The sequence below is a fragment of the Camelus ferus genome, chromosome 1 (genome assembly GCF_009834535.1).
Source record: "Camelus ferus isolate YT-003-E chromosome 1, BCGSAC_Cfer_1.0, whole genome shotgun sequence".
Classification (NCBI taxonomy): Eukaryota; Metazoa; Chordata; class Mammalia; order Artiodactyla; family Camelidae; genus Camelus; species Camelus ferus.
In genome coordinates, this window is record NC_045696.1 from 65,723,236 (window position 1) to 65,747,935 (window position 24,700).

Below are 24,700 nucleotides of genomic sequence, written 5' to 3' on the forward strand. Positions count from 1 at the left end.
CTCTGGAGCAAGTTATTGAAGAACAGTGACAGTTTCCCTCTTCTTTTGATAGAGAAAGAGTTTCAAGAAAAGCTTGACATATACCCACTGAAGCCGGGTAGACCCCATAGAACAGACTGTGAAATCTAAAGCACAGAGTGAGGAGATGGGTTTACACAAGAACAACTTTCCTTTCAGTGACCAGAGTCAAGGATGTGGGTTTTCTGGGGAGCAGATAAAGAGCAAGCATGTGGGTAGAGCTGGTCTAGGTTAACCATAAAAGGCAGCTTCCCCGAAGGGCTGCCTGCCTGGGGTTATGGGTGAGGTGACCTCAGCAGGATGCTGGTGGTGGTGTCAGATGAAGAAGCTGAGAGGGTAGGGTGACAATGAGGAGGAACACTGACCTGCACTGAAGAGAAGCATTGCTGGAGGCAAGGGTATTTATGTCAGTGTTCTCAGCGGGGGTTATACAATGACCCCACAAAAACAGCCCATGGTAAGTTGTCAGCTTTGAGCATTTCCTGAGGCCAGAGAGCATACAAATCAGGTCACTGGTGGTATCAGTCATGCACGACTTTTCTTTACCTCTCTGCACCTCCATCCCCAGTGCCTGGGGAGACAGAAGGCAGCTTACTGCGGCTGGGAAGGGGTGAGGAGAACCTGACCGCAAACCGCTTTCCACTGCAGCTTTCCAGCTTGAAAAGGAGAAACTTTTATAATATTCAGAGTTTAGTCTAGGACTATGAATGGTTATTTTAATTACTTAAATATAGTTATTTTTCTAATAAAAATGAGGGGCCAGATATTTGTTATTTCAATGTGACCTGCAGAGCCATAGTACCTGCCTTTGTTTTTACCCAAGAGATAGGAAACAGCTAGCACTGAATGTGTTTGAATGCATGTGGGTGGGAGATAAAACTGCTTTTCTGATTATGTCCTATGGAGTCCTCCTCTTTCAATTAAGTAGTTATAACAACAATGATATGGATACAAGTGTTTATTGACCTGATTCTGTAGAATGTGTGTAACTGTGCTGAGTATCTTCTGTCTGCTCACCAGATATATTCTTTGCCCTTTCTCATTCTACTTTCAGTCCAGAAAACTAACCTGTCTGAATCCCAGAGAAGTTCCTGTGCTCCCTGTCTTTGGTTTGGGGCAGGCAGTGAGCAGCTTTGGCAGGAGAGACCGGAAGGAGAGAGGAAGTGAAAATCAGAATAATTTTCCCCTCACTCCTTCCTTGCAAGATCACTTCCTCTTAACCAAAGGTCAGGGCTTCTCCAAGGCATCTGACTCTTCAGGCCAGAGTCCTGGGTTGCTGCTCCATCCATTGTGATTTGTCTCTACTCAGCCTTTTGAAAATAGCCTTGCTGTGTCTAACCATCCTTGTATTCTCCTGTTTCAAATATGCTACCTGTTTCCTGCAGGAACCCAGACTGACACAATAGTATTACTGTTTTGCTGACCTCAAGATATTAATGGGAGAATTAAAACAATAGGAGTTGTGAAAATGTTTCTGGCAATTAAATTCAAATATAAAGTATTATACTATTGTTAATGTTTTACAAGGCATTTTCAGTATTGTGTGAAGTGAGGGAAACCATCCTTTAGAAGAATTCCACGCAAATCATCAACATTTTCTAATTAAAAGGTTTTTTCAAAGAGTAGATAATATTTTGCCAGGAATATTGTCACAGCTGCTTCTTTTTATTTGCGTAAACTGAATGTTCACTAACTTCAGGCTTTCAGCAAGTGAACTGAATGAAGAAAATATTTTGGATTTCAAAGAATGATTGAGCTAACTTTGTGTTGAGAGTTAAAGTAATTCTCACATCCAATTGAAAATGAAGCTAGGGTCATGTTTAGATGAAAAAAATGTTGAATATAATTTAAAATGGGAAACAATAGATGGCTGTCTGCTTCATTTCAATATGATCTGATATTGACTTTTCCCTGTTTAACTTTTTAAATATTTCTTTTCTTTTTTTATTTTTCCCCTAGCTGTTCTTTCATTCTTATATTTCCATGTCTTATAGACCTTTTTAAAAGCAGAGTTTAAAATTTTTCTTTTCTGAAAACTTTATAGTATGTTAAACTAAAACAATTCATTTCTTATGGTTGAGACAGAGTTTTAAAACCCAGGACCATGTCCCAATGTAATTCAGAGATCCATAAACATGGATGGGAAATGTTACATCTTCAGTTTCATTATCCTCTATTGAAATATAGCATTTTCTTCAGTTATGAATGCAGAAAACAAGTCACAATAGTATTGGCAGTAAGTAGACCCATGCCACAATTAGAAATCACAGATACATTCAGATCACATTTTTGTCATTATGGATACTTTGAAATTGTTTTTATGTTCCGCATTATTTGAAATTATCATTCTTTTTTAGAAACATCTCAGATCTTATTTTATGCCTAAATAAAGAAGCATATATGTTGTCGTATTACAAAGTGATTTTTTTAAGTCTTTTGATAATTCTGTTTCTATATATTGGTAACCTTTAAATTTACGACTTTTGTTCATTTAAAAACAACATTCTGAGAAGGGGTTCATGGGTTTCACCAAAGTGCCAAAGTGGCCCATGACACAAATAAAGCTTATGAATTCCTGGATTAAGAGATGGGTGAGATCTTTGAGCTACAGTGTAGAAAATGAATCTCAGATCTATAATCTTGTCTTGGTGAGTATAAGAAAATAGAAAATGCATGTCTGAGAAGCAGAAAAATTGATGACATATACTTGAACAGCACAGTTGTTTATACGCAACAAAGAAAGTGTTTTGTATACATTCATGCTAGTAAGGTAACAAGATAATTCCCAGCCTTGTGAAGAATTCAAAAACAAGTAAGGAAGAAATAAAGCTATCTGGACTAAAGGACCAAAGCTATTATCTCATGTAATGTAATCAAAGAACAGCAAATAACTTTATGTACAGCTCTCCTAAGCAAAATTATTATAATTTTTATGAACCTTTTTTTTATAAAATAGTTGCAAAACTCTAAACTGTATATTCTTGCTACAAAATATGCAAAAACATTCATTTTAATCCTGTGACTTTATTACATATATTTAAATGATGCTCAAATAATCTTTGTAACAGACAATAGAAAAATTTAACATTTAATTTTGTTTGAGTTAGCATTATACTTTGAAAGAAATCTAAAATTATTTTTCAGTTAAAACTCAAGAACGTGTATAGAAATCCATTATGCAGTAGCTATTACTTACCTCCCATTGTTTTCCAACTCTTTAATATACAAATTTAATATTTACTTTAAGACCAAGAACAAGAATTGTAATAAAAAGTGAATCCTGAAGAAAAATTTCATAGGAAGTATCCTTGGAATCTAGTTTGAAGGAGTAAAACATCAACTATGGAAAATAAAAATATAAAAAACTTGTACATAAATTGTAAGTAAAAAGAAAATTATTAATTTGTATATGTCACTCTAAATAAATTCTAAATAAAACAATCCTGACATTGAAGGTCACCTCTCTCATTAAGCCATAGAGTACAAAGGAGCAGTCTCTGTGTTCTGATCTAATGGCACTCATGAAGCAAAATATAGAGTATAGATTAGGGGAAATCCTCAATTTTTCAAGCCCCTGAGGCAAACATCTATGCAAAGGAAAAATAAAAAAATAAGCTCTCTTTAATACTTCCAACCTTCTGAAAATAGTTGAAGGTAAAGGAAAAGAGAGAAAAAGGGAAAAGAAAACTGATACTTTTTGACCTCTGAAGATCATCAATTACTCTACTTAAATTCTTTCTTTCTTTATACGACACTGGATGGGACCATCACAGTTTGGTTCCAGAGACACTGACTAGGGTTATAGAGGTTTTGTACTGCATAGTCCAGAGGTGACAACCTGAATGATCGCTGAATACAGCATCCCTGTGTGGTCCCAACTGTCCTTCCCAATTTCACTTCTTGTCCTGCTTCACCTGATACTGAGCCCACATCATGCTATTTAGTCCTCCCAAGAACATGCCCTGAATATTTGAGCCTCTAAGCCATCACTTACATGACTGCCTTTTAACAGAATAATTGTTCTTACCCAATTAACTTTTCAAACATGGTACTAGTTATTCGGGCCAAAAATGTTGTTATTGCTGAATTTGACAAATCAACTTTTTTCATCAATTCTGGAACATTATTGAAAAAATGCCTGGGGGTGGGTATAGCTCAGTGGAACAGTGGGTCCTTAGTATGCACAAGGTCCTGGGTTCAACCCCCAGTACCTTCACTAAAAAATCTGCATAATTAAAAAAATAGTGATTCTGTTCTTTTTCTCCCCACTAAACTCTAATTAGATTAAATTGTATGTTATAATTTCCCATTCTATTATCCATATTTTTGTGATATATTCTGAGTCATTTTCTCAGTGTTATCATATGATAAATGTATTTACTCTTCTGCCAGATCTGCTTTGTGGTTTATCTCACTGTTTAATTTTATTTCTTTAATTTGTTATGAAGCATTTCAGACACGGACCAAAATAGGATAGAATAACTGACTCTTACGTGTGCATCATTCTAAATTAACAATTACTGATTATGGCAGGTCTTGCTTAATTTATTCCACTCCCACTCCTGCGTTATTTTGAAGCAAATCCTAGAAAAATACCTTCAACTAAATATTTAAATGACAATAAATCTAACTTTAACGTAACTCATCCACAGAATGAGTGGATGAGGTAGAAATTCCCCTTTATAGAATTATTCTAAGCTAATAAATGAAGAAAGAATGATAGAATATCTCTATTTTGTAAACCCTAATGAAATGATGGCTCTAGACAATGATCATTAATTTCTGGTGATCATATTTAACAGTAAACAGTATTTTAAAATTAAATAATAATTTAAAATTAAACATATTTATTTACTAAGTATAGTTGATTTTTAATATTGTGTTAGTTTTAGGTGTACAACTTCACATTCTTTTCCATTATTACAAGATATTGAATATAGTTCCATGTGCTGTACAGTAAATCCTTGTTGTTTATCTATTTTATACATAGAAGTGAGTATCTATTAATTCCATACTCCTAATTTATCCCTCCACCCACCTTGGTAACTATAACTTTGTTTTCTATGTCTGTGAGTCTGTTTCTGTTTTGTAAATAAGCTCAGTTGTATTTTAAAAAAAAATTTTTGTTTTTAAAGTTGTTTGTATTTTTTTTGGAGTGGGGAGGTAATTTATGTGTTTATTTTTAGATGAGGTACAGGGGCTCAAACCCAGGACCTTGTGAATGCTAAGTTTGCGCTCTACCACTTGAGCTATACCCATTTATATTTTTTTTGATTCCACATATAATGATATGTAGTATTTGTCTTTCTCTGCCTGACCTACTTCAAAAAGTAAACATATTTAAAAGTAAACAATCGTTACTTAAAATCATCAAGTAGCCACAGTTCACCATTGCCTCATATATGTTAATTTTAAAACATATCATTGTTTGAACTAGGACCTCCCCCCCAAAGTATGATTGGTTAATAAATCCCTTAAACCTATTTAATCTCTTGGATCCCCTTCCCCCTCCATCTCTTCTTGGACTTTTTTTTTTTTTTTTTTTCAGTTCTGTTTTATAGGTAGTATTGAGTTCTTCCATCAGGGGGCATGTAATGACTTGCTATTTTTCCTCTTGTGATGCTAGCAGAAATTGATGATCACTGTCTAGAACCATCATTTCATTAGAGATTGCCAAATAGACATTCTAATACTATCATTCCTTCTTCATTTACTAGCTGAAATAATTCTTTAAAGAGGAATTTCTACCTCATCTACTAATTCTATCATTTCTCTCTCTTTTATTGAAGTATAGTCAGTTTACAATGTTGTGTCAATTCCTGGTGTACAGCATAATATTTCAGTCATACCTATATACACATACTCATTTTCATATTCTTTTTCATTATAGGTTACTACAAGATATTGAATGTAGTTCTCTGCATTTTCCTTTGATATATATTGTTGCTCTCTTTCATTTTTAATTTATATGTTTTTCTTATATAATTAGTCCATTCTTTTATTGTCAATCTTTCTAAAGCTCTTTGTTTTTACTTGTGTCACTTAAATGCATAAAAGTTGAATTTTTCTTTATCAGCCAATTTGAAAATAAGTGTTAATTCCATTTACATTTATTGATATGATCAATATTTTTTGAATTCATCATATTTTAAAGGTTATATTTATACATGATTCTTTCACATATAGTTTTTCACTGTCTTATTTTATGTTGCTCTCTTTTTTATAGGAAAATTTTTATTTTTATTCTTACGGTTATTTTTTGTATTCATATTTTATATAAAAAACTTGGTCACCTTTCTTTTCAGTTTTTGTCTTTTATTTTTTTAGTAAAAGATTCACTAAACTTAGTTTGTAATCTTTTCTTTTCCTTCTTCTCCATGTCCCCAAGCAACTATCTGTGGTAATAATATCCCTTTATTCCCAGTTAATAGCCACGAAACAATCAAAAACTCATTCAAATTTTTATAAGCTCTCACTATTGTCCCTGAATTGTTTGATAATTTGCTGTATCTATATTGTCAGACTGTATACCTATAACACTGGGAGCTCTTTTTTTTTTTTTTTTTTTTGCAACTATCATTTGAATTTAATTCTAAAGTTATGCTCAAACCAATTCTTATGATAATATTTCTCCAGTCATTTTGATTGTCTGAAGAAATTCGTCTAAGTAGCTTACTCAGGAAGTGCTCATGAGAACAATATTCTCTAATTTTTGCTTGTTTATAATAGTTTATTTTTAGCCTTTATATGTGAAAATCTATTCAAGTGCATATTAAATGCTTGCCAATTTCCCTTTATTTCTTGAAAGCTGAACTATTTTCGAACTATATCTTCTAGTGTAGTCTCTCTTTATAACACTTCCTAATGAAACTATGATGAAACTTCAATGTAGTTTATATATATTTATGATATTTATGCAATACAATTTGGTGTATATGCTTATATGCTATTATGAATTCATGTATACATATTTACATTAACATTTATATGTTGATTTTCAAATTATTTAGTAGACTATGTTGCAAGGCTCAAGTTTAGTAGACTACGTTGCAAGTAATATTTATTAGAAGGCATAATATTTTCTTCACTTATATTTGGGATTTCCATGGACTTCTTTATAAATTGCCTTTAAACATATCTCTTCTTGCATTATGTTATAATTCATTATAAGTATTTCCATGTTTTTTATTGGTATATGATTTCTTTGAGGGGCAAAGACTATTTTTCGACTCTGTACAACATAACCCACCACAGTGCCTAAAACACAGTGGAACACGTTTGAATTTGTTCAAATAAACGAGGGTCTGAATTTCAAGATACAGGTGTGGGATTTGTTTCAAGTACAGGTAGGATAAATTACAGTCCCAAAGTGATGATTTTATTTCCTGTTGTAGCTTTAAGACCCTTTCAGAACAGAAGTCTAGCAAATTGCATCCTGTATGCTAAGAAACATGGAACAGAGTAAAGTCATGGACCAGGGATAAGCACGGCAAGTTCTGGAGCTACCCGTAACAAGGCGCAACTCAAGCAGTGATGTGGAGACGAGTGCATGAAGAAATTAAGTGCTGGATTATGAAATTCTTCACAGAATTTCCTTAAGGAGTTTGCTTTTGTCTTGTAAGTAATGGGAACATTTCCTGAACAGATTTTTGTGTGAGTTGATCCCCTGGCAGCAAAGTAAAGGATACACTGGTGATAAAGGGGCGGGCAGGGGGGTGGAAGCAGAGATGAGGAAAGACTGGAGAAAGAAGACATGTGGAAAGGATGATTTAGACCAGAATTCGGACAGCCTTAAAGTGAAAGATATTTCACATATAAAACAAATAAGAGTAAGAGAATTTTGTGAACACTGGAATGTTTAAGGTGAGCTAAAGGAATCCCAGTAAATTCCCCAAATTCCAGACTATGGTCAGTGGGTGGTCTTTTGTGCTCGTGCTGATATGAAATGTACAGCACGAGGAACAGATATTGAGGGGATAGGAAATGAATTCAGTTTGAATGACTGCTTTAAACAACTGACAGTCAATGATTAAAGTAATGAAAGTTAATGACTCTAACTCAGTTATAATGGTTAACAGTTTACAACACACTCATTTGATTTTTTTATGGAGGCAAGTAATTATCCCCATTTTACACACAAATAAGCTGAGGATCACAGAGGATAGGATTCTTATACAAATCACATGGCTAGAAATGATCAGAAATTTGACTTAAACACATGTGTTCTGACTCCAGGTTCTGAGAGCTCTTCACTACTTCTTAGTATAGGGGAGTGGCCTTACTCACATCATTTGGAAAGCTTTGTATCATGGGTAAAAATAAAAATGGTATTCTGGTTATTTCTATTAACTAAAAAACTCAGTTGACCAGAACATTTATGTCAGAGCACACATGTTCCCCCCTGCCAAATGCTGTTATGTCTTATAGCAACTATTTCATATCTGCACGCAGCAGAATCTCCCTCAGAAAACATTAGGACAAACATATTAACACATACCGTGGCAGTCATTTTGACCCCTAAACAGCTACTTCCAAGATATGATGCCATGAAACTCAGAATTAGCTAACACACTTTTAAATCTGTTTACCTACCAGGGTTTCATTGAATTTTCTTTTTTTTTTTAGCTTTATTTTTTATTGAAGTATAGTCAGTTTACAACGTTGTGTCAATTTCTTGTGTATAGCATAATGTTTCAGTCATATGTATGCATACATGTATTCCTTTTCATATGCTTTTTCATTACAGATTACTACAAGATATTGAATTTAGTTCCCTGTGCTATACAGAAGAAACTTGTTGTTTATCTATTTTATATATAGTAGTTAGTAACATTTCTGAACCCAGAGTGGAAGAGATAGAAAATGTTCCTTCTCCAAGAGGTCTCTTACCTCTGTTTACCTTTGTGATCCACAGAGCCAGCTGAGAGTCTGTCCAGGGGAGAACCGAAACCAGAGAAGCTTCTTTTCTTCTTTGTTTCAATCACATCATTCTCCAGAGACACAAGTTCATCAAGAAGTAAGAGTTTTGCTGCCAGATCAGTGGCTGATTTCTCTTCCCTGACTGTGGGTGGTGACTGAACACCCGTGACTCCAGAATCAAAGGCCTAGCGGGCGGGGAGGGTGATCCCGTTCATTAAGAGAAAGAAAATCTGTACGATCAACTACATTTGGCTTTTGCTATTTTTGGCTGACATGCCTATCATGACACTTGACTTCTCATGGAGTTATGCTCCAGAGGGAAAGACTTTGGGAGACAAAAACACATAGAGATGAAGTATATCCAGAGGAAATTAAAAGAAAACAAAACACACACACACACACACACACACACACACACAAAGAAAAAAAAAAAGCATGTACTCCAGGCCTGCCTCTCCAATTTAGTACATTAACTAATCTGTCTTGCAGATTCTTTCCCAGTAACAGCTGCCTCCTTCGTTATCACTCCCGTAGCACTGTACCTACACTTCTTGCATCACTGACTGCATTCATTACATTTTCCCTTGTATTAGATCGGCTGCAATGTAATTGTATTGCGTATCAGATTGTGACTAACTTGAGGGCAAAGACTATGTCTAATTAGTCTCTATCCAATGCCTCTCCCAATATTTTGCTCATAGTTAGCACTTGTAAATTCCTGATGAATATTTGTTGAATAAATTCTGAAAAATATCTAACCTCATGCTATTTTCTTTTTGCCACTCATTCATTCCTTATTGATTAAAGCCACTAAATCCAGCGAGGAGGCTCTACATTACACCCAAGAGATATAATAATGAGCAAAATCCAGTCTCTGCCCTAAGGGAGCTTAGCATCTCTACCCAAGTGATTTATTCTTATTTTTTTATTGAAGTGTAGTCGATTTACAGTGCTAGTTTCAACAATTCAGTTATACATTTACATACATACATATATTTTCAGTATCTTTTCTTTTATGGCTCATTACAAAAAATTAAATACAGTTCCCTGTGCTATACAGTAGATTGTTGTGGTTTATCTATTTTGTATATAGTAATGTGTATCTGTTAATCCCAAACTCCTAATCTATCACTACGCCCCCTGTCTCCCTTGGTAGCCACACTTTGTTTTCTATGTCTGTGAGTCTAATTTTGGTTTGTAAATCAAATTTGGGTTTTTGGGTCTTTTTTTTTTTTTTTTTTTGGATTCCTACATATAAGTGACATCATATGATATTGGTCTTTCTCTGTCTGACTTAGTTCATTTACTATTATACTCTCTAGGTCCATCCATGTTGCTGCAAATGACATTATTTTATTCTTTTTTTACGACTGAGTAGTGTTCCATTGTATAAATATACCACATCTTCTTTAGCCATCATCTTGTCAATGGACATTTAAGTTGTATCCACATCTTGCCTATTGTAAATCATGCTGTTGTGAACATTAGGGTGCATGTGTCTTTTTGAATCATATTTTTCTCAGGATATATGCCCCGGAGTGGGATTGCAGGAGCATATGGAAAGTCTACTTTAAGATTTTTAAGGAATCTCCATATTGTCCTTCCTAGTGGCCGCACCAGTTTACATTCCCACCAACAGTGTAGGAGGGTTCCTTTTTCTCCACACCATCTGCAATACTTATTATTTGTAAACTTTTTAATGATGGCCATTCTGTCCACCCACATGATTTATTAACAACTATTTGTGAGTGTCTGTGATAAGGCAAAGCTAGCCCAATGATTTTATTGTTCCATGTCAAATTTCTTGTTTATTTATTTATTTACACATATTGCCGCTTGACATGTCATTCAAGTCATAAAAATGTAGGTGTACAGTTTGTGAGCCTGTCTTTTCCTTTCTTAGGACCAATCAGAGCATTTTAAAAAATGCTCCTATTAACGATCTGGAGTTATTCTATAGTCCAGGAGATGTGACTTCTTTCCCAGGAGCCTGTGAATGTTCCTCTGTGGGTAGAAACGTTAACCACAGGGTTCTTTTCTTCCCTTTTCCTCTTTGGTCACATTCTTGTCAGACTCGGTTTTGGTAAGAGTCTTCACTTCCTTTTTTCTGTTTAAATTATTTATTTCATTCTCTTTCTATTCTGTTCCTTTTTCCCCCCCCAATAAAATGAAAGACTAGCACTTTCGTAGCCTTTTCATCATCTGCTCAAACAGTTCTTGTTCGGAACACTTAGAGTTGGCCTCAAAGTTCTTGAGACTTAAAGTTAGTGAGCTTCCTCTTTCCTAAACCAACCAAATCTGTACCAAGTCTGGCCAGTTCTTCCTGGAAAACCCCTCTTGCCCTGCTCTTTCTGATTCACATCGATAATGATTTATATCAGACCCTCTTAACTGATTAGTGTACACTCGCCATCACCTTATAACTTATTTATCTCCTCTCTCACTGTCTTTTCTAATCTATCCTGAATGCTGCCATGAAGTTATCCCCAACCATTACTTTCATCAGATAAAGAGAAAATAAAAATCTCTATAGCAATTTGTTATTTACAGTGCAAAGTCCACAATATGGTTCCAAACTCCTCTGAAAATCCCAGCTTCTGTCACTTCCCCATATAAGGTTGGCAACAAGAAACTGAAGAGGGGAAGGACGCTATGATCACGAAAAAGAAACTCTGAAGAGCAGCAGACAAAACTTCAAAGGGCAAAGGTACAAGATCTTTTCTTATCTCTCAGAGTTTCCTCCAAAAAAATGTGTTCATTCTTCCAACTGACATACATACAAAGTAGATATTTTTTTCTTTTTAAAGATATTCTTAATCCTCAGCAAAAAATGCCACAAAACTTGTATAAAATTCATCCTTCAGTAAAATGCATTTCAGACTCCCACTTTATGTTACTTAAGAAGTACAAAGAATGTATGTTTCTACTGAGATCCAATGAGCCAAGTTAACTTTTCTCTGGGTGGAGATGTCCTAACAATTCATTTCCTTTGTAGTTTAGTCTTGGCAGCAAGAAAACATTTGTACAGTGATAAAATTTTGGCCAAACTACTCAAATGTTGACATATAAACAAATTCAAACTTTACAGAAAAGCACTTCATCTTTATGCAACTGACTTAATTATAAATATGGCTGAAATGATAATGAATTTTCTCTTATAGTTTTTGGTTTATGGAATACAAATCTTTGTTATTACTTCTAGTTTTTTTCATTTTAACATTCAGATACCTGGCTTTTTCTGAATCCACAGTGAGAACAAGACATAGAAAGAAATGTCTATTTTCTTTATTTTGTATTATCAAGGCATCTCCCTAGTTGTCAATGGCACCTGTTTCTAACAGTGATAAACATGGCTAATGTTTATAAGAAATATATGGTCCTTTAAGCTAGTTTCCATTACCTTTGTCGTGACATCCACTGAGAGCACTTTTCCTGAGCTCCAGAGAATCACCGTCAAAGCCAGGATAGAATGTGCACTTGCCAATCTCCAGTCCAGCATCTAAGGGGCACATGCATCAGGGTTCACATTTACTAGTTTGGCATACATACAAAGGTAGAAAACAAAAACTATAAAGCTTGCTATAGGCAGGTGATAAACTAAATTATTCAGCTTCTATGTGCTGGAGTGCACCTTGGGAAAACTTAAATTACGTTTAATAGAAGATGTCAATCTTCCAGAATGAATTCTATCAAGGCTTCATTTTCATGGAAACCTAGACTCAGGTTGTAAAGCCAAAATCATAATTTAATTCAAAGTAACCCACAGCCGAGAAATCTAGTTTGTGTAACTTTATCCTTTGACTGTCTAATCTACAGATCACAAAGTCATGTACCTAAGGGAAATGTGTTAGATTGGCTAGGTATGAGAGTCTGAGGCCTGGTAGGGTCTATGGCGAACATGAGAAAATGTGCCATGTTTAAAAGTAATTAAATTCAAAATTTCAAAAAACACCACAGATCCAGTAGGATAATATCTTTATGTCCTTGCAGTATGTTAGGATTTCTTGAGCAAGATTCAAAAGGTGGATCTCATAGAAAACATTTAAAAATTTCATTATATCAAAATCAAAAAATTCTGCATGATAAGATATAATAAATTACAACAAAAACAAATTACAGGTGGAATATATTTTCAACAGATATAGAAAAGAAAGATTAGCATTTGGAACATCTAAGTAACTCTGATAAGTAAAATTTTAAAAAGAGACACACAAGTAAGCAAAAATGGGCCAAAATTTATAGGAAGACATATATCTGAAAGTTCAGTCTCATTGCTTATAGTAGTAAAAACTGAATTAGTCCAACCAACCCAATCAATCCATTACCTTGCTCAAGAGGAAACGGATTTATCAACTGACGTATATTCATACTGTGGACTTAAAGCAAGCAATTTAAATATATGTGTATCTACTCCAAACAAATGACCTAAATATTATGTGTACTTATATGAATGGATTTTTAAGGAAACAGATTTGAGGGGAAATAAGAAGTTCCAGAAAAATCCATATGGCATGCTACCATTTACCTAAATTGGAAATAACACAAAGCAATTTCATTTATTTTGAAATCTATACATATAATTAAAATATAAACCAACGGAACTTGATTAATCACTATGATTGCTTCTGGGGAGAGTGGGAAGTAAATAAGATTATGGAAGAAACATAAGGGACTCAGATTTTATCTATGTACATATTTTAAAGCCAACATGTCAAAAGATTACGTTTGTCAATTCTGTGTAGTAAGTGCAAAGGTGTCTCATTTCTGCACTTAGGAATTTTTGTACTAATAAAACACTATAAATCCAACTAAAGCTTATCTACGATCTGGATCAGGCCTGCTGGTGGCCAGTCTGACCACTGGTTACAGTGGGAAGCCTTGCTCTGCTGGGAGGAGATCACGGGGTGTCCACTACAACAGAGTGGGCTTGACTTCCCCACTTAGTACGTGGCACTTAGAACTCCCTCAAGCCATCCTTTTTGAATGAGAAGTCTCAGTAAACTTTTATTTCCTTAAAAATAGAAGCATTTGGAAATCTGCAGAGCGCGAAGAGAAAGGAATGCCAAGAGCAAACTGAAAAACTGGATCTGAGACTCATTTTTGCTTTAGTAATTGTCTGACCTTGGGTGTGGGTCATTTAACATGAACTTCATTTTCCGTGTTAGTAAAGTGAGGAGTAATTCTCACCTCAGAGGAGCTTTAAGAGGATTGACTTGATTCATGCATAACCTTTTCATCCTGTTTAGTATTTGTAATAATGTGTAGGTGAAAGAACATTTATGAGATGTTACTGAATATTTCTTTGGTAACTACATTTTCTTTGGTGTGACCCAAGGTTTTCTTTTATGACATTTCCTTAAAATATTGTTACTATGAAATCTCAGTGCAGATTTTAGTAATAAATGTATCCTCTGTAATACAGACAAATAAGTGTTCTATGTTGATAGAGTAGAATCTTATTAACCATGCATACTAAGACTTAACATGGCAATAAAGTATTTTAGCATTATCTATATTATTTACTTATCAAATAGAATCTTAATTTTCATGTAATGTAGTCTAAACTAGTTCTTCATTATGTCACCAATTACTCTATTTTGGAATCTAGTCACATAATGTTGGTCACTAGCTGCTTCTCTGTATTCAACACTTTCTGGAAGGGAGCAGGAAATTCTTTGTGTTCTCTTTCTGACAAATTGATATTTGATATTTGAGTTTTTTGGTGAGTATCAAAAAACAATTAATCATGATTATTTCTCTAAATTGAGACAGTAGAAAAATAACAAGAACAAATGTATCAGTTATCTGGTAAAAATACCAACCCCAAACTGCATTATTTATTCCTTTAAAAAGACCAGCCTTGGAACATATTTTTTCCTTCTGATTTTGCTGATGTCTCTGACTTTTCTCCACAAAAGGGAAGATATATTAAAAACATAACTGTGTTTTTAAAATGATCTCATATTTCTGGCATATCTTTTTTTAAAAAATAGCTCTCTCATTCAATCAAAGATAAACTGCAATTTGCCATGTTTTCCTTCCTTATTTTTTATCATGTTAAAAACAGGTTACAAAGTGTGAAATTGCTCAATTTTATAAGCCTTTCCATGTGGATTTCCTTCAACTATTTTTATGCACATTTTACTAACCAGGTTTCCCTTCATCTCTGCAGTCTTATGAATGGTACAGGATGATGGGTGTTTATAATATTGATGATTATGTCTGAGGCATATATTTTTGTGCTTGGGTGTATATAGGAAAAAAGTCATAATGCATCGTCTTACAGATAACCACATCCTGATTATTTGGATAGGGAGATGTAAAAATAAATGCTGAGTTTAAATACACACATTTAATGGTTTAAGCCATGCTTGCAGCCAGTTAACCAAAAGGCCAAGTTCCTAAATATGGCAGTTGGTACACTAATGAAAACAAACACCCTGGCACCTGCCACACAAAAGACATTTGATTAACTAGTTGAAACTTGATTGCTACAAAATTAGAAACAGAGGAAATTATAGGGAGGGAAGGAAAAGACTGCGTTCAGCTCTGTTTCCCTATTTTGTTGATAGTGGGTAAATATAGCCAGTGACTTAAAAATCTACTCGGCCCCATGCACACTCCAGATCGCAGAAATGACACTCAAAGGATATTCACTGTGTGACTACACCATAGTGAAGGTGTTTGCAATTTTTTCAGTACAATGATAATTTTTATTGAGTAATTTCTGAATAATATTCCTCTGATGTGAGGAAGTTTAAGAGGGACAGTGGGCATGGCATCCACCTCATAAGAAGATTAGATGTGTAGCTCATTCATTTTCAGCCAGTTGGTCTACCAAGTGAAACTGTTTCAAAGACTTTTCACATGTAAGAATTCATTATATCCCGAAGGGGGGTCCTCCAATCTCTGGCAGGAGAGGCGGTGGAGGGAGCAAGGTGGGGAGGTATGAAGTTTGTCACTGAAGTATGGGATGCAGCTCTACATATTGTATGTTCCTTTAGAACAATGACAGTACATACTGACATTTTAAATGCTCTGAAAGTCTAGTAGTAAAATAACTGGTTTAATTATATTTAAACTAGGATTAAATGAGAAGCCTGTTAAAATGAAGAAAGGCATTTGCATTATTGAGAATCGGTGCTGCAATGAGTCATTGTTACTGTGGGAAAAAAAAAATCTCTCAAGTGGGCTGAGGCAGAAAAAGGAAAGATTGGCAATCACTGATCCAAGCTCTCTGCCTTTGAGGGCTGGTGTTGAAGAGAAACAAATCACTCAGGTGACTAAGGAAACTGATCTTCAACAACGTCTGACTTAGGGATAGTAGATCGAACCATTAGAAACTCACAAGAGGACTGAGTTTTGGAAGTGAATCCTGATGATTTTTGGGAATTTCTTATTTATCCTAAGTTCTTGATTGGAATTATTCAAAATAGACTCTATTCACCTTATTTTCAAAAGAAATTAAAAATAAAGACTTAATTAAAGGTAAGCGACTTAAAAAGTAATTAACTTAAAAAAAAAAACTTTCTCCTTCTACTTTGACATTGCAGACATTTAAGTGAGATTTAACAGGACGTGTTATGAAGTGTCCCTAGTTCTGACATGGGGAAATGACTGCGTGTGCCTGCACACAACAGTCCCACAATCTCCTTTCTCTGAAGGTGGAGGTGGTCTTCTAGGCAAGTGGTGAGTCAGCTGGGCCCCCCAGTAAATCTGTTAAGAAAGAGTGAGTTCTTCAATGTACCTTTACCTGCCCTGTAAAGTCGTGATCACTCAGGTCATTTTGTTAACAGAGAAAAGCTTCCAGGATAGTAGATAACAGAGTATCTGTCATTTTTTATTTTAAAATTAGACTTGAAGGATAGGGCTAATGGCCTTGCTGTGCTAGGTGACCTTAAGCAAGAGGCTTAAATGGTCAAAATTGTCTAAGAAAACTCATTTTATGAATTAACAACATTCTAACTAATTAATTTGAATTGAAAACTATTTAATTAATTCACAAAAAAGGGATGATGGTTAACACACCATCTGTGTGGCTTGTTGTGATAGAGAGGGACCTGATCCAGGGGTTCTGAGACTCAGGCCTGCCTTGGCTCCACTGCTCTTTTACTGAATGACTCTGGGCAAACTTTAAATCTTTGATTTTCAGATGTCATTTATGGTAAGAGATCCCATTTTTAAAATGTATTTTAAGAAAGAAAAAATGCTACCAGTTAAATTATGATGTGCTATCAAGTATAAGACTCATGCTAATTTCAGAGATGTTAAATGTGCATCAGAATGGATGAAATATGGTCTATCTATTGACTTTCAAACGTTTACTTGAGTTTTTTTTTTCCATCATGCTTAAGTCACTATACTCAATTCCTCCACACTTTCAAAACAAGAATTGTTAGAAGAGGGGAGGGTATAGCTCAACAGTAGAGTGCATGCCTAGCATGCATGAGGTCCTGGGTTCAATCCCCAGTTCTTCCATTAAAAATAAATAAACAAACCTAATTACCTCCCCCCCAAAATCCAAAAAATAATAACAACAAAAATTGTTAGAGCTGAGGGAGGATCCAGATGCCATAGCAGGCAGTAGTTATAGCCCCTCTTTTGGGCTCAGAGAAAGAGAGGATAGTACAATATTTAACTCATTATCAGATATGAATTTTTAAAATCACATAATCAATGCTAAAAAGTGTAAAGATTTTACTGAATCCCTATTCCTCTGCATTTGTACTAAATAGTCTATCAAGATAAAAGAATCATTAGACAATTTTCACAGCAATCACAAATTTTTGTATTAGTGAACACAAAATTCCTATCAAAAATTCCAATTCCAATTCCAATTGGAATTTTTGATACTAAGAATTTTCAGAGATCTGAAACACCACCAGTTTCACTTATACACCCACATATGCACATACATTTTTCACATGCTGTTTCTTCAAAAATCTTTAGATACACTAATTAAAAAAATTAAACTCTTTCAGTCAATAAATAGATATTCAGCATCAGAAAAATATTTCTGTGATGGTGAGGAAAACTCAGAATTAGATTTCAAGGTTAAGAATGTGTCTTTGCTGTGCCAGGTGACCTTCAGCAAGATACTTTAACTGTCAAAATTGTCCAATAAAACTCATTTTATGAATTCACAACATTTTAATTAATTAATTTTAGTTAATTTAAAACTAATTAATTTACAATGAGAACAAATCATTATGGATTTGCCTTATTGCCAAGTAAGAGCAATAGAAACATTTAATTTTATATTTAATATTATTAGCAAATAAAATGTATAAAGATGTACATTTATCTGTGAAAAAATACTGCATCTTTTTTGTTTTTATTTGATCATAGGTGAAACTTTTCAATGGGAACTTGCATGAAAACAGTTTGTAAACTATAAGGTAATGTGGAAAGATTAACTACATGGTATAAAAGTGATTACTACTGAGCTGAAGGCAGGTGTTACAAGTCAAGTCCAGGGAAAGTAAAGCTTATACTCAGCAACTACCTAAGGAACTGGAAGCCATTCACAGAGACAATCAGCAATGCTCATGTTACAAATCAAGAGGATACATCACAGTTTGACATTATACAGATAATCTTGATACTTCAATGAGTGACATTTGAACATGGTGTTGATGAAAGAAGCAACCAGGGGCTTGAGACACTTTCTTGCTGAAGTCCCTTCTTTACTGGCACTGCAGTTCCACAGTCTTTAGTGCCATCGGCTCCACAAACGAGAGGACCAAGTGTGGCTGTGGCACTTAGAACTTCGGAAGTGGGGGGTTAGTTTCTGATCCTCGTAAACTCAGATGTAAAATTTAAAATCGTTGAGAGATTTTCACCCAAGAGCAACTGAATTACAATTTGCGGCTTCTGTCATCGACATGTGTATCATCTATGCCATTCTCACAAAGACACATCTGAGAAAACTCCTGCTGTTGAGCCGTTTACTTAAAAGTCTCTTTGTGAAATTTGCTATTTTCAGTAGATTGTGTGATAGGCATTTGCTTTGTATTTTGAGTATGATTTTGCAGGGAAGGTGCAAACTGAGACCGAGAAATTTAACATTTCCGTTTTTTTAAACACTTAAAATGTCAGGAATGTGTTCTTTCTCCTTTCTCATTGCTCTTCAATCACAGTAGTAAATTTTCCAAAGTCACAAAGCCAGTTAGAGGAAGAGCTGGAGCAACAGTGTACACTGTAAGACTCTCAGTTTCATGCTCCTTCAAGTATAACCTATTTGTAGAAGTAGAAAACATTTTCCCATCTCCAAAACAAATTTGCTTATAAAGTAAAATGTTTATGGATGAGATGTTCTTAATGTGGCAGACACTTGCATTTTAAAATGAGCTTCCCTGAATGCTACAAATCAGGAAGAATGATAATTTACTAGTATACATGCGTTAACTGATTTTTATTCTATCTGGTATCATTTTCATTTTTTTTCAGACACAATTGCCTTCCAAAATCATAAAATTTTGTGGTTAAATATCTTAATTTTTTTTCTATTTGGAATTTTCAATCATACTACTAATATCTTTCTTGTAAACATTTAAGAAGGCAGAAACCTACCATGATACTTTAAAGGAAGATCTCATTATTAAAAAGTCCATGTATGTGTGTTTAACAAAGTGTTTAGTTGTTACTGTAAACTCCTTGAGGGTCAGAACCATGTCATCACCATTGTATCTCAGCACCCAACAGAATGCTTGGCATAGAGTCGACATCATTTGTTGAATAAATGAATGAATGAATGAATGAATGAATGAAACAGCTTTATGTGGTAGGTAAACAGAAATGTGGGACAGTTATACATGTCTCAGTTTTATTGATATAGAAACTGAGGCTTAGAGATGTGAAGAGATTTGTCCAGGTTTTAAAACCACAGTAATATGTGCTGAAGTTCATGCCAGAATCCTGGTATGTCCATTAATGTTTCACATCACAGATTCTCATTCTAATGAAAGGAACATGTATCAATATTCCCTAACAATTATCCCAGTATAGTTTAAGATTTCTCCTTGTCAAATTTTAATTTGCACTTAGATCCCTGAATTATTATGCTTTGTCATATAAAACTATGTCTTCTAAGAATAGAAGAGAACTTTGTGTATGATTCTGTACAGTTCTGATAAGCAAATTTATTGTTTAATTCTAATAATTAGTAATGGTGGAAACAAGAATCTTTAAGACCATAGATAAGGAAAAGCTTGTAGAGTTGCACATAAACAAGCTACTTGGCCGTTTGACACCTAAGTCATTTTTATGTGGTATAAAAAGGCTTTCAAAGGGCAAAGTTGATACCTAAATGATAGACGCAGTTACCTATGGCATATATAGGAATCAGGATAATGTGGAATATTAACACCTCCTTCACCATTTACCCCACTTTGTACTTACATATAATATTAATAATTATTAGATTACATTTTAATTACATTAAACTAGCCAATATAATCAACAAAAAGTAATCTAAAATATAAATGAAGAGCCCAAAATATAAATTTTATAATCCTCAACAACAAGATGTTGAATACGAGGTATACACTGTATATCAGGCACTAGGAATATAAACATGAAAATACACGCTCCTGGTCATCTAGTTGCTCACAGCCTGATGGAGGTGAAAGCTTTCCAACCGCTTGCCCTGCCCAGCCAAGGACCTCCTCCTGCAAGAGCAGACTCTTTCTTCAAGTACAATTGTTCAAGTGTATTTCCTTCAAGTACAATTGTTATAAATACCTTTTTTTTTTAAAAACATTTGCATAGTACTTTATTATTTTGAAATCCATCTATCTCCTTTCATCTTCACAACAGTCATGTTCAATCTGTATGGAAAATCTTATAACCTTTTTTTTTAATAGATGAACTGACACAACCCGGGCTACTTTAGAACGCTCGTCTCCTGACTCCTGGTCTTGCATGCATACTTCCTAAGACAACAAAAGCAGTCAGTGGAAAGAGACTGGTTTGTCTTCAGTTACACAGACCTGGATATGTCTCCTGACTGGAAATGTTACTTAGCCCCTTTGTCTTTGTGTCTTCGTCAGGAAAATGGGGCAAAGACTTACTTTGTAGATTTATTGTAAGGATTAGAAATAATACGGATAAAGGGACTAGCACAAAGTGGTTACTCAAAAAGCAATAGTTATTATCCTGATATTGTCTTCTAAAAATGGCAAATTTTCAAAATATGTCTTTCTGCTTTTTAATTTTTATGAAAAAAATTTTATCCTTGTTCTTTTAAGGAATAAAATTAGTCCTTGGAATCTAGAATTATAGCAGAGTGATAGGAATATAATAAAGAAGGTAATACTGATTGGGTGAAAGGAAATATTGTTAAAAAGAGTTATAAGTGGCAATCATTCTGACATTTAACGTTACAGTATACTATACATTATCATTAATACATACAACTCTAAAGGATACCATAATGAGAAGAGAACAAAGGGAAGATACCTCAGTTATACTTAAAACGTAATTATTTTCAAGGTCTAATTAAATCAACAAAAGTAAATTTTTAGTTGAATTTTAATATAATTTTATATGATATATATTTTGTTTTATAGTTCACAAGATATCTCTATTGATTTCATTTAATAAATCACTGTGTTGTTAGAGTCATGGCCTTCACAGTGTTTCAGTATTGGCAGTATAGCATCGTCAGGCTGTGTCATGGAAGAAGAGGCACCGCAGGCGTTATGGGAATTAAGGACCTTGTTATAGGAACTCGGCTTTACACAAGCATGGGAGCAGCTGGAGACTGATTGGGCAGCAGAGGAGGTAGAGGAAGAGAGAATGTCACTTTCCAATCCTCTTGGAGCCCTGGTGTGAATGGACAAGTCAGAGTTTGCAAGGAAATGCAACCACCAAAGTGGGACCACCGGGAAGCCACGGGGAGGTCCGTGGAAAGCCATCACTTGGTGGGTCAGTAGCCAAGTTATCAGGAGGAGCCCAGGTGATATTTTAAAAGTGCATTTTTCACGTGTTTAAACTCTTCTGTGTCATAGAATTTTAGAAAGGAAGGGGGCGCTCGTTAGAAATTGTGGAATTTACCCATTGTCAGTAGATGGAGAAAGTCAGACTCAGAGGTAATTAACTTGTCCAGGGGAGAGGAGATGAAGGGGAGATATAAAATGGATGGAGAGGAGTAGGGGGCAGGAGGAGGCATGGCAGAGGAGTTGTTCCTGGATGGAGAGGGTGCTTTGTGCTGAGGCTTGAGTACTGAGACATCGATAAGGGAGAGCGGCAACAGCCAGTACAAGCCAACCAAGGCACCAGCAGTTACTGGCAGGTGATGCTAACCATTGCTCCAGAGAGGTGCTGAGAATTATTTGGAGAAAGGAGAAGGAGGGCTCAGCTAAAAATAGCTCTAATCTTCAGACACATGGGAGTTGGCCTGTGTAGAGACGTGCCCAGGGCTAGGAGGGAACTTGTGGCTCACCTTTTGTAGCCACATGGACTCCAGATTTACTGAGGGGAGAGGAAGTCCCTAGGAGGCTGAGCAAAAGCTACTGAAGTCAAGACTGGGATTAGAAGTTTGACTCCAAAGCTGTGTTCCTCCAATGACAGCATTGAACCTAAGCAAAACTTGTCTGGTGGGTAGAGGTCACAGTGGATGAAATATTGGCAAGGAGATTAAACTAGATGATGTTTGAAGATTAGCCTCAAGATTCCATGATACTCAGTCTTCATTGTCTAATTCAGGGAACACTGACTTGGGAGCTGCCCCAGGTCAGTGGTGCATTTGGCATCCCTGGCACTTTTAAGTTCTTTCATCTCTTTCAATAACAGCAAAATATTGTTGAGTCCTACTCTGTGCTTAAGCCTGCCTGAAGCTGCACGACTGCTTAGTGATGGAGTTGGGGTAATATTTTGGGACTGCTTACTTTAAGTTCTGTTCCTTGGAGACAAGCTCAATTAATCTAATTTTATTAAACAGATGTTCAAATCATTTACAGTATTTGAATAAGAAGTTAAAATTATAGCCCTGAGATCCCCAAACCTAGTTCACTGAACATATCTGCTTCTTTATTGCCCATGATTCATTGTGTAAAAATCAGTTTAAAACCCTGAAAAATAACAGGGAGAAGGCAAATGTCCACCTTAAATATCTTACTGAATGAAGCCACAGTGCAATTCACTTAGAAAGAGAAGATGAATTCATATCTACAGGAGGCTCTCCCTAGAAAAGTTCTATAAGGGTTCTGAAGCATAGTACCAAAGTAAAGAGAAGACACAAGACGTGCCTGAGGTTTGTGGGGAGACCATTAAACACAGTCCTGTCAATTCTATAGCTTATGTGGGCATTAACATCATCATAAGTCACTGTTAAAATTATCTAATTTCTAGGAAGGTAACTTATAAACAAACAGTATTCACATTCCTATCCTAGAGATTCTGATTCAAAGGAGCAATATTTGGTATTGCTAGACTGAATTTATTGAGTATACACAGCTTCCACCGATCAAAACCTAAAACAAAATTTTAAATTTCTCCTTAAACAGAACTCAGATGTGTGTTTGAGATTAACTCTTAATTCACTAACTCCATAGCAAGAACACTTTAAATACTGAAGAAGAGACATGATCTGAGTCTAACCTATGTTAGCAATATCACACTTGCCTATTTGAGTTTTATAAGAAGAAAAACAGAGGATAGTGTGGGTTTGAAGAAGGTAGAAGATGGAATTTAGAATTTGATTAATTTAAGGATGTTTCTTAAGTTCCAGTATTGACAGAAATAAAGATAAGAGAAAACCTTTCTTTTCTACCTGCATTTAAAAAATTAGACCACTTTGTACATTTAAGAATTTCCTAACACTGGACATATTTGATGAAAGCAAAATTAATACATCTAACATACATATAGAATCATTATCCTGCGTTCCCTTTCTCTTTGTTTTGAAACGGAAAATAAAACAAAAATAATGTAATAAATATAAAATGCCTGAGCAAGCAATTATCTCCACTCTGCATTACAAATATATCTTAAGAGTTTTTACTCATTTTCAGAGAGGAAAATAGTATCAAAAAAGACTCTAATTTTAACAAAATCAAGGTATAATCAAGACATCTAACAAGTATGTGAAAAAAACTTTTTTCAAAAAGTTAAAAGGAAAATAAAAAAACCTAAATCTTATCAGCTTTTAAATAACTTACCTTGTGAAAAGTCAGGAGATTCTAACTTTAGATTCCTCTCTGTGCAGTTTCTCCCAAACTCAGCTCTGATGGTGAGTTTTCTCTCTGAGTTTTTATAGTCTCAGTTATACACCCCTTACTCCAATCCCTGCCTCTGCTTTCTCTTACATCATTTCTACAGATTTTCCACTGAATATTTTCCCAAGCTTCTCATCAATCTCTCTCTCTCATTCTTTTTTTCTCTCTCTCCCAATCCCTGTCTCTCTCTTGTCCTCTCCTATTCTTCCTCTCCAAATCTGTTCTATCTATTGCTTTGATCATGGCATTTAAGTAGCAATAGGAGAATGAGCTGTGGAAAATTTAAGTACACATTTATTACAGTGTTCAGCCTTAGACCCATCACCCCTTCCTGAGGTTTTAGTACAACTTTGATAATTACAAATCACATTTGGGAAATAGGATGCACTAAGATTTGTTTTAAAAATAAGTCACTAGGGTATTTCAAAGTAAATTTAGGAAGACAAAATCAGAAACCCAACCTGATTTATTGGTGGATACTTTCGACCCTTAAATTAAATGATCATGTATGGAAACGGTGAATAGTTTCACCCTAAGTCAGGTGC

At 34.9% G+C, this 24,700-nt stretch overlaps 1 protein-coding gene and 1 long non-coding RNA gene across 2 annotated transcripts in view; one reads left to right on the top strand and one right to left on the bottom strand.

Annotated features, from left to right (window-relative positions):
* The window catches only part of OSTN (osteocrin), a 37,560-nt gene extending 13,166 nt beyond the window's left edge, over nucleotides 1–24,394 (bottom strand). The window contains exons 1-3 of the mRNA XM_006188868.3: nucleotides 24,099–24,394; nucleotides 12,338–12,436; nucleotides 8,908–9,122 (exon numbers count right to left, since the gene is read on the bottom strand). Of these exons, the coding sequence (XP_006188930.1) occupies nucleotides 8,908–9,122; nucleotides 12,338–12,436 (314 nt within the window). The 5' untranslated portion in view covers nucleotides 24,099–24,394. The remainder of the gene's footprint in view (nucleotides 1–8,907; nucleotides 9,123–12,337; nucleotides 12,437–24,098) is intronic.
* Nucleotides 167–9,047, top strand: LOC116664290. Its single transcript, XR_004320729.1, has 3 exons — nucleotides 167–475; nucleotides 7,413–7,635; nucleotides 8,933–9,047. It is a non-coding gene; the product is annotated as an uncharacterized LOC116664290 (long non-coding RNA).
* Nucleotides 24,395–24,700: the final 306 nt, after the last annotated feature.